This window comes from Rutilus rutilus, assembly GCF_951802725.1.
Source record: "Rutilus rutilus genome assembly, chromosome: 10".
In the NCBI taxonomy this organism is placed as follows: domain Eukaryota; kingdom Metazoa; phylum Chordata; class Actinopteri; order Cypriniformes; family Leuciscidae; genus Rutilus; species Rutilus rutilus.
The window spans coordinates 32501932-32513251 of record NC_140215.1 but is presented as its reverse complement, the minus strand read 5'-3'; the positions used below and the strand labels follow the sequence as shown (position 1 = coordinate 32513251).

General features: G+C 42.3%; 1 protein-coding gene across 1 annotated transcript; it reads left to right on the top strand.

Annotated features, from left to right (window-relative positions):
• Positions 1–8045: 8045 nt before the first annotated feature.
• LOC311298522 (uncharacterized protein) lies at positions 8046–11320 on the top strand. Its single transcript, XM_084421527.1, has 4 exons — positions 8046–8428; positions 9236–9367; positions 9631–9768; positions 10036–11320. The coding sequence occupies exons 1-4, from the start codon at positions 8344–8346 to the stop codon at positions 11220–11222; spliced, it is 1542 nt and encodes a 513-aa protein (XP_084277653.1). The 5' UTR covers positions 8046–8343; the 3' UTR covers positions 11223–11320.

Genomic DNA, 11320 nt, shown 5'->3' with positions numbered 1-11320 from the left:
TTTTCCTCTCTTTTTTTTTTTAAGTGGGAAAACAAGGAATTTGATTTTGTATTCCAGTGTTAGTTTGGCTGTTCTCTCTCATAATGGCTTATTGGAATCAATGCATGAAATCCCACCCTCCAAAGCCTCGCCGCCTTCAAAACGCTTGAACACACAGCAGAGTCTGTAAAGTGTCACAAGATGAAAGACTGCACTAAATTGCCTCATGTCTACAATGCATAATATTACAGTGATAATGAATGTAAACAACTTGCAGTGCTCTAGTTGTACCACCTGACTGATGCAGATTCATTTCGCTGTTGACATGGAAACGTCTGAATCAAAATGCCATGATTGGATGAAGAATTCTATTATTGATTGCTATAGGATGTGAAGTTTCAACCAGTATTGCCTATTGACTAATAGTCTTCTGCATTCTGAAGCATTTTAGTGAAATTGTGTCTTCTAGTGGTCATTTTAGGAAGTTGCAACTTCAAGCCTATTAACAGATGATCCCTTTAGTTACCTGCGACCAAATGAGTTCTGAATGCCTGTAATGCCGAGTTCACACTGCACAATTTTCAGAGTAGTCGGGTCACTGTTCTTTTCACACCGCACGACTATCTGGGGTAACGTTCAGTTGCTGCTGTGTGCACACTGCACCGATGACAGTTTCACACTGGAGTGGCTCAGTGGTTCATGTAGGTTGTCTACAAACCGGAAGGTTGGTGGTTCAATCCCCGGTTCCACCTGTCGAGGTGTCCATGAGCAAGACACCTAACCCCAGCTGCTCCTGACGAGCTGGATGGCGCCTTGCATGGCTGATACCGCCGTCGGTGTATGAATGGGTAAATGTGAGGCAATATGTAAAGCGTAGATGGCCAAGCCATAATGCCAGAATAAAGAGATGTCAAAGGTTCGTCCATTGACTACAATAAAGCATGAATGGGCCAGTTCTCCTCACCAGACATTAGTCATAGACTGTAAATGGGCAATAACATATTTGATTAGCATCTTATCAGCCTTCTCTAAAAAACTCCCCTGACATCATCTTAGAAAATGTATATACAATTCATAGATTTAGAGATATCATCCTCAGATTTGAAATGAAGCATGACCACACCAGTGGCTACACTGTGGTTGTGGTTATAAGTTGTTATACTGCATTCACATAATATGTTTATACATTTAATACATACACTCTTAATATATATTTTTTGTTTTTATATCTCAATATTAATAAGAGTCTGATTAATTCTGAGTCTTGAACTGTAAACTGTCAAGAGTTGGCTTTCTAAATATATGTTGGTTATGTGTCTATTCAGAATGACTTTTTATTTTGGGTATGTAATGTATGCCCCACTTGCCAAAATTGGGTCTGTCTGGTAAGGGGTTAATGCCACAAACTTTAAGCTGAGGATAACATAACTCTAAGGCTAGCTCAGTCGGTAGAGCATCAGACTTTTAATCTGAGGGTTCAGGGTTCAAGTCCCTGCTTGGGTCTTGAAATCCATTGGGGTCTCCCCGTTCAGGTTCGAACCCTGCCGACTACGTGGCTCTTTGTCTGTTTCCGGCAGGAACTGTAACATCCAGGATCTTTGTACGAGCTGCATTTTTTTCCTCTAACATGGAAAACTGGGCAACCCACATCTCTTTTCAAGCCTGAAGTGAGCAGGTTTTTGTGTAGGTGAAGACATCGTTGAACTCCTTTTTGCCAACACAATATGTTAGCTGAGTGCATCCTCTGCTGCTCACATCCACATTGATGGTTGGCCCTGGTGTCCTCTGCTGCTCACTTCCAGAAAAGAAAATAGCATGTGACTCATTACCACTATCACTGATTCACTTTCAAGAGTAGTCGTGACCGAGAAGTTAAGGCGATGGCCTTGAAAACCATTGGGGTCTCCCCGCGCAGGTTCCAACCCTGCTGACTACGTGGCTCCTTGTCATTTTGTCTGATTGCGACAGGAGTTGTGACATCCAGGATCTTTGTACAAGCTGCTTTTTTTTCTAACAAGGAAATTGGGCTCTTTTCAAGCCTGAAGTGGGCATCGTTTCAAAAGGCCCAGATCATCACTCTTTCAATGTCAGTGTTCCTAGCTTTGGAAGGAGCAACCTATCTCTCTCGTCCCTTTATAAATTGTGGTCTTCATCCTTTAATGCCACAAACTTTAAGCTGACAAAGCATGAACACTTTAAGGAGAAAGTGCTGTTATATCCCAAGGGTGGCTGTTCCCTGGCAAAAGCCCGGTTAGCTCCAATGGTAGAGCATCATACTTTTAATCTGAGGGTCCAGGGTTCAAGTCCCTGTTCGGGTGAAGGTTTGTTGCAGACCTCCCCTAATCTCTTGCTGTGCTCTTCCCAACCTTTGAGGGAGATGGTCTTCCTCTTCAAGATAAGATGTAATGCTTGGTTACTAGCAGTGTTGGGGAGTAACGGAATACATGTACCGGCGTTACGTATTCAGAATACAAATTATGAGTAACTGTATTCCGTTACAGTTACAATTTAAATAGTTGGTATTTAGAATACAGTTACATCGTTGAAATCAATTTATTACATGACGATACTTCTCTGTTTCACGAGTTTATTCACTCTCTAAATAAATTAAGGCAACTCCATGCATTTCCCAGATGCCCCAATATGAAAACGAAAAAAATGTGTGGTTTGCGTGATCAGTCACAATGGAGTCGGAAGAGGAGCAGCGCGAGCTAGAGGTAGAGATGGAGCCGAAACAACAGAGCCAGGGCAAGAATACGTTTCTATCTTGGAAATTCACATTCACATTAGCATTTCACAAGAGAACGAAATATAACTGTGCAGTGCAACCTCTGCTTGCCAGCAACCAACCTCCTTTCAGCGTCCAAAGACTCCACCTCCAACCTGAAGAAACATCTTAAAGTAAGTTTTTTTCAAATATGTAGACCTACACCACAAAACTAGTTGAAGATCATTTTTTTTAATCGGTCAATTCCAGCGTTATGGACGTGAAATTTGCAGTCAAAACTTGAAATATAAATTCTCAGAAAATGAATTAATAACAATAGTGAAACGTCCGTTTATCCATACTCCCTTAATAAAGGAGTCCAGACATTAGAAAAATATCGGTCTACATGCGTTTTATATTTAATATGAGGGAATAAAAAAATCTTTAACTTTTAGGTGGCAACATTTTTTTTGTTTTTTTGTAATTCTGTGAATTACACTGCGCAAACCAAAAGTAATACTACTCACCGGATGAAGAAGGGTAGGCTCTCCACAGAACCTAAAATATTCATGTTATTTAATTTTTCGTATTCGCATTCATGAGGAAAAAAACAATGGTCGTGACAGTTCTCCGTTACGGACGTGAGCGCTCTGAAAGCAGCACTAAAAGACTGCTTTAAAACTTTCACAGAGACCTCAAACAGAAACACAAAGCCTTTCTTTAAAGTGAATTTCGTTTTCGTTTTTTAGAGCTTTCACCCTGCACGCGTTTGCAGTCCGTTTATCCGTTCCAGTTGCGGTGCGTATAGGCTACAGCAGTGCAGCGATCGTTTCCGCACCGAGTCTATTTCTGCTGTGCTGCAAACGCTGAATTAAAGTGACAGCACATGTTTCGTGGTCAAAATGAACACAGATTGAGCTGAAAATGTAGTAATTTAACCATAAATGCATTTAATTAAATTAAATAAAACTAAATTTAGTAATACCACCATTAATGTTTTTAATTAAGTACTGCTTTTTTTCACAGTCATCTTTTTACTTTAAGACCGGGGTAAAGCAATGAAAACAAGACGAAATAATGAACAACACTCGTCTGATTCGTGGAGGTTGAAAAACAAGTTATTTGTGGCATGCAAGATTTATTGTATTTAAATTTAAATGCTAAAAGAAAAGGCATGATAGTCGGCTGTGTTTGTCAATTTTAAGTTTTAATTTAAAATGTTTGCATTTTTAATATAAGGAGCCTACATAGTTAAATATGTTACCACTTGCTTGAACAACTTAATATATAATCTATATAGAAGTAATGCATTGATTAATACGTTGTTTAAATTGTTTAAACTTGAATACGTCTATTAAAGAGTGTATATGTGTAGGCTACAAAGAGAATTGCACCGGTGACAAAACTTTTTTAAAAATAAAAGTTGCTGATAACTTCTGGATTTGAAATACAAATATTGTGTAGGCCTATGTGTTTGTGGTACAGCCACGGATCAGTTACGCACTGCAAACGCAGCATATGTGAAAGCACTACAGCGCGTGCTGCTCCTGCACCGCATACGCACTGCACACAGAGTATGTGTGAAATGGGCGCGTATAAGGTAGAAGGCCCTACTTGCCTCACAGACATGTCTACTTTTAAACAGAACAATTCAACACGAAAGAACTGCTCTCTGCATGTAATCCGTATGAAATGTGCATTTCTCTCTGGCGCGTTCACTAGGCTACTGCGAAGATCACGAGTCAGCATCGTCAACTTCATCTTTGTAACCGACACTGACAAAGAAAACACTTGTTTATTAATAAACAATTAAAATATCTCCTTTCTATATTTGACATAGGCTATTCATAATTATTACTTTTGCTGGTTCTTTGTGACAGCTTTTAGGTGCTTTATTGGCATACGCATCACCACCGCATCACCAGGCCTGTTTATTAAGCAGGATTTGATGGCCAACACTTATAAAATGCAATTCAATGTGGAAGTAATCCAAGTATTCAGAATACGTTACTCAGATTGAGTAACGTAACGGAATAAGTTACAAATGACATTTTTGGGCATGTATTCTGTATTCTGTAACGAAATACGTTTTGAAAGTATCCTTCCCAACACTGGTTACTAGGGACTTTAAGCAACAGCTGCTGATGGAACGGCAACGGCAACGGCAGCCGGAAGTAAGCGTTAACTGCCGTAGCTAAAGAGCGCAAAAATCACTAAGCAACAGTAAAGAGGACGGCGTAGGGGTAATTTAATCATCAAACAAAATACAAAAAAAGGAAGTGATTTTTGAGCAAGAGAAGGGTTGCTTTTGGCATTTAATGATATACAGAAACGATTACAATGCCACATAACCTAAAACATAACATTAACTTTCTTAATCTGTCATGTAGTAACGACTACGGCAAATCAGCTGTTCTCCCGTAGTAGACGGTTACAGTAGAACGTCGCGAGGTAGCAGTTAATTTCGCGCGTGCGCAATAGAACGACAGAATGCCATTGCCGTTCCACCAGAGGCCGTTGCTTAAAGTCCCTACTGTCTGAGCAAGCGGTGGTGGGGGACTTTGAGAGAACTGAGCTGAAGCTTGCCGTTGACACTGTATGTGCAGGCCCGGGGCGAGTGGAAAGATTGCTTTCTCTGTATAGCATTTAGTACTCTGCGTTGTGCGGGCAGCATCCCCAGTCCAAATCCGGATCATGGCAGTCTTTTCGTGTAGGTGAAGACGTCGCTGAACTCCTTTTTGCCAACACAATATTTTTGCCGGGTTGATCCTCTGCTGCTCACATTGATCCACATTGATAGCTGGCCCCGGTGTTCTCTGATGCTCAAATCCAGAAATGAAAATAGCATGTGACTCACTGGCGGGAGTAGTCGTGGCCGAGAGGTTAAGGCGATGGACTCGAAATCCATTGGGGTCTCCCCGCGCAGGTTCGAACCCTGCCGACTACGTGGCTCCTTGTCTATTTGCGACAGGAATTGTGACATCCAGGAGCTTTGTACGAGCTGCTTTTTTTTCTCTAACACAGAAAATTGGGCAACCCACATCTCTGTTCAAGCCTGAAGTGAGCAGGTTTTTGTGTAGGTGAAGACGTCGTTAGTTTATAAATAAGTGTTGGCACACCTGTCCGAGTGGTGCTACAAATTCTTCTAAAATCTGATTTTATTTCGGGCATGTTAAATTAGCGTTCGACAAACGCGAACAAACTTTTAGTTATTTATGTACACTCACAATAACAATTAAATGTTGTGCTTTTGTAAAATAAAGAAAACAAACAGGGTGCGCTTTCTGCCGTCTCGGTCTCCGTCACAGAAATTAACCAAAACTCTATGGCAGGGGTCGGCAACCTAACCCCTCATTTACACTGCACACGTCTGCGGCGCATTACGGCTCCGACAAGGTTTTATTCCGTCCACCACACGGTGCCAACTCACACCAGGAGCATTTCAGAAGCGAAGCGACTGGATGCGTGAGACCACGTGATTTGCCTGTCCGACGTGGTTTTTCTTGATTTTGGGGGTTTCTACCTTACAGTCTATGCTTTCTACCAAGGATATATTGGTGTGCAATACAATTGGGAGTCTGCACATGGTGTTTATTTTGAAATTGACAGTGTTTTTTAACTTTTATTTTGTATTTCCGGTGCGACTTGGACGCGCGTCCGTCAAAAATAGACTAGGCGCCTATATTTAGCGAAGCGGCGCGGAGAGCCGTTTCTGGGAAGCTTCTGAAACGCGCCGCGTCGCGGCCGGTGTAAACACAAGCATTGACTAGAATGGGCGCGATCAGCTCCGGTAGCCGTGTCGCAGCCGTAATGCGCCGCAGATGTGTGCAGTGTAAATGAGGGGTAAGGCACGCGTGCCCGCTGGCACACAAGCAACACATGCGAGAGAAGTGTATGTATTTCATTCAGATAAAGTAGTCTACCTGCACACAGATCTACATTTTGATGTAATAATTCCTCATAGTAAAAAAAGCGTATTTTATTAAGTTAGGAGTAGAGATGCACCGATTGATCCGCTGGTGACCGGAATTGGCCGATTTTCACGTGACATATGCCGATTTTATGCCGGTCAAATGCACTCGGGCTCCCCATGATTAACATCGCGCAACATCAGCATCACACGTGCACGTGTAATATTTTTTTTTCGCCGTGCATGTTAATCAATGAGTGCATTCACACCGCGAGCAGGAGCAGCGCGTGAGCGCCCCACAGGAGCAATGAAGCGAGTCTATTTTGTCTGCGCTGCTCACGCTCAATTAAAGTGAAAGCACACTTTTGATGAACAAAATAAATATGATTTCAAACAAAAGTGCCCAAAATGCACAGAATGTGCATGTCTAGTGTGTTTTAACAAGAACTGGATTAGGTTATGTCAGAAAAGAAAATGAAGACTCAAAAATATTTATATAAAATGTACCCATTTAAACTTGTTTTTATTATTCAGTTTGATATGGTATTTTATGAAAAAAAAATATATATAGAAAAAAAAATATTTGTGTGGGCTGTAAAGTGGTTAGAAAAAATGACATCGGAATCGGCTAAAATCGGTATCGGCAGGTCAAACTCAATGGGAAATCGGAATCGGCCTAGAAAATTGTAATCGGTGCATCTCTAGTTAGGAGTTATAAATACTATTAAATTGTCTATCTAAATCTAAAACAAATTTCAAGAGAAATATTTAAATTTCTGTACTATTTCTGTGTAAGCCATTATGAAAATGTAAAATGTTTGTGTATTTATATGAGTGTGTGCGTGTATATATATATATATATATATATATATAGGCTATGTGTGTGTTGTGGCACAGTGATGAACTCGGAAACTTAAAAATGGCACTTTATGACAAAAAGGTTGCTGACCCCTGCTCTATAGGCTACTTGCCTCGGTCACGATAAGAAATATGTCTATAGAAAGCTTTGAGTGAACAAATATTATCTGATTATGCAATCCATATGAAACCATCCAATATTAAATTGGCTATGATATAACCGTGGCTGTGTATTCCCCTATATTCACTACAGTGGCTGGAAACATTGTTTTCATTCATAATTACTTGCATGGATTCAAATCAATCAGCAATTGAAAAATTCAGATTCAAATAATAGACATGCCCGTGTTTCTTGATGATCAATGCAGATTTATGCCAGTCTCCAGTAGAGATCCATTTCCTGGAGAGTTTAGGTGTAGGAGTTTAGTCATAATTACAACTTGTAACTTGTGGTAGAACTCCGACTTGTACCACGTGATCGCTGTACCACCTGACCACTGCAGATTAATTTGCCGTTGATAGTGTTGCCATAAAAACAATCAATCATCTCCTAATTACGGTCATTATTACGACATCCAACCCTAATCAAACACACCTGAACAAGCTAATCAAGGTCTTCAAGATTAGGCTATATTAGAAAGCTACAGGCAAATGATTTTCATTAGGGTTGGAGTTACCCAGACCCCCAATTGGATCTTTAAAAACGCATTTTCAAAAAGTGTTTTAAACTCTTCTGATAGCGTTTGGTTTGGGACTCAGCTGATATTTTGATGCAGCAACAGGGATTTTTCTTTGTAGTTTTGTGGTCCTTGCTGTCCGCCCCTCCTGACTCACTAATTCAGTGCATCTTCCAGCAGAGTTGATTTTGAGATTTTTGCAGGTTGAGAGGATGACAGCTCAAGTGTACTGCTCGTTTAGTGCTGTTTTATTGTGTCTGTCTGCTTGTTTGAGCGCAACAGATGCTGGAGTCCTAGGTGAGAAGTTCTTTTAGCTTCATTACGCAGCCTGAAGAAGTGCATAAATAAAGTGCCTTACAAAATTTGATTTCAGACACATCTGCTTACAAAAATACAGTACAGACGTCAAGTGGAAGTTCATCTTTGAATGTTGGTTTAGTTTTAATAATAAGCAAAGTGTAAATATGCAAACTGTCATAAGTTTATGCATTGTACAAGTAACCCATATAATCACTAATAGGCATTTTTGTTTACTGTTAAACACGAACATTAGTGTTATAATATGGCTGCAAAATTGTTACCGGACTGTATCAATCCTGAGTTTAAACTTTTGCTTAAGGTTTTTTTGTTTTAAGAAATGCATAAGCCTACAATATAACGTGGGGAGCTAATTATAACCGATAACTCTGCATTTTACATATATAGTGGGTTTCTATATTTGTTTTGTTTTCTGTTGAGTAGCTTATTAAAATGCTTAAAAGGAAATGAGGGTGGTCATTGCCAACCGCCATTAAAAGAAAGAGGGTGGTCATGGGGATGGCATCATTTTTGAAGATGTACACCAGTAAATTTGTATACAACATATTAACTGATGTCCATGCTTTCTATCAGCATTTCACTATTATTCACTCTACTACAGTGGGGTAGGTTGTATCTGCACTCAGTCTTTGAAACCGATTGATGCAGTTTAGTGAAAAATGGTAGATTTCTAAGCTACTTGAGTTGAAGCAGATAAATGTGTGAATATTATAAAGTGAGGCTGAAGCAAACTATTACAGCACTTCCTGGTCTCCCCTAATGATCCTCTTGAATCCTCTTCTGTAGTGCCTGGTCAGTGTCCGGCGACGCTGACGGTCGTGCCCTCCCGACGAGGATGCACTTCTGATAGAGACTGCTCTGGAGGACACAAATGCTGTCAATTTCCCTGTGGGTCCGCGTGTGTGCCACCTGTTTTCAGTGAGTTTTATTTGATGCATGCTATACGTCTTCCAGAAAAAACCCTGAAAAAATGTTTTCACTCAGGAATTGCTAGTAAGTTTCACAAATAACTGCAAAGAAACCGCAAGTAACACATTGAACTAAACGTGAAACTATGAAGTAGATGGACTGAATATTCCGGTAAATCCTCCTACGATTTTTTTTTTTATTTTTTTTCATACAGCGTATGAGACATTCAGTATTCAGTGATGTGGTTTCTCTGTCATGTGTCTCTATAACAGCAAAGCCAGGGGAGTGTCCAAGTACAAATTTTGGAGCAGGAATGTGTGCAGAGTTGTGTTCCTATGACAGTGACTGTCCGAACAATGAGAAATGCTGCTGCAATGGATGTGGACATCAGTGTATGGATCCATTTGCAGGTATTTGTTGTTATATTAATGTTTGGGTCAGCTTTCTCATTTCAGTTTGTCTTGTTTTATAATTAATCGTTCTCAATGTAAAAATTATTTAGCCAATAGCACGGTTTAAAGTACAGGATGGCTTTACAAAATTAATACGAAAAATTATTAATACGATCATGATTAATAATTAAGAGGAGTAAAACTTGGTATTTGGGTTTTGTGCTGTGTCTGAGACTGAATGCCTCTAAACAGACTGACTAAAGTTGACTATCTGGATCCATCCAGGGAAGCCTGCAGCCGAACCCCGGAAGCCTCCAGGGAAGCCTGCAGCCGAACCACCAGGAAAGCCTCCAGGAAAGCCTGCAGCCGAACCACCAGGAAAACCACCAGGAAAGCCTGCAGCCGAACCACCAGGAAAGCCTCCAGGGAAGCCTGCAGCCGAACCTCCAGGGAAGCCTGCAGCCGAACCACCAGGAAAGCCTCCAGGAAAGCCTGCAGCCGAACCACCAGGAAAGCCTCCAGGGAAGCCTGCAGCCGAACCACCAGGAAAGCCTCCAGGGAAGCCTGCAGCCGAACCACCAGGAAAGCCTGCAGCCGAACCTCCAGAGCCTTCTAACGAACTACCGGAGCTTTCTACAGAACTGCCTGAGCCTTCTGCTGAACTGCCTGAGCTGGAGCCTTCTACCGAACCTCCAGAGCCTTCAGACGAACTGCCAGTGACGCTTGCAGCCGAACCCCCGAAGCCTCCAGGAAAGCCTGCAGCCGAACCACCAGGAAAGCCTCCAGGAAAGCCTGCAGCCGAACCACCAGGAAAGCCTCCAGGAAAGCCTGCAGCCGAACCACCAGGAAAGCCTCCAGGAAAGCCTGCAGCCGAACCACCAGGAAAACCTCCAGGAAAGCCAGCAGCCGAACCACCAGGAAAGCCTCCAGGAAAGCCAGCAGCCGAACCACCAGGAAAGCCTCCAGGAAAGCCTGCAGCCGAACCACCAGGAAAGCCACCAGGAAAGCCTCCAGGGAAGCCTGCAGCCGAACCACCAGGAAAGCCTCCAGGGAAGCCTGCAGCTGAACCTCCAGGAAAGCCTGCAGCCGAACCTCCAGAGCCTTCTAACGAACTACCGGAGCCTTCTACAGAACTGCCTGAGCTGGAGCCTTCTACCGAACCTCCAGAGCCTTCAGACGAACTGCCAGTGACGCCTGCAGCCAAACCCCCGAAGCCTCCAATGAAGCCTGCAGCCGAACCCCCGAAGCCTCCGGTGAAGCCTGCAGCTGAATCCCCGAAGCCTCCTGTGAAGCCTGCAGCCGAACCCCCGAAGCCTCCAGGAAAGCCTGCAGCCAAACCACCAGGAAAGCCTCCAGGAAAGCCTGCAGCCGAACCTCCAAAGCCTCCAGGAAAGCCTGCAGCCGAACCACCAGGAAAGCCTGCAGCCGAACCGCCAACTTACCCTTATGGGCAATGTCCTGGCCATAAGTAATGTGGCTGTGCATGCAGTTAACTGTGCTGATTTAACCATTGGATGTATGGTGTGTTTTCCCTGTTTATCACCAAATAAATCTCACACTTGTAAGACCA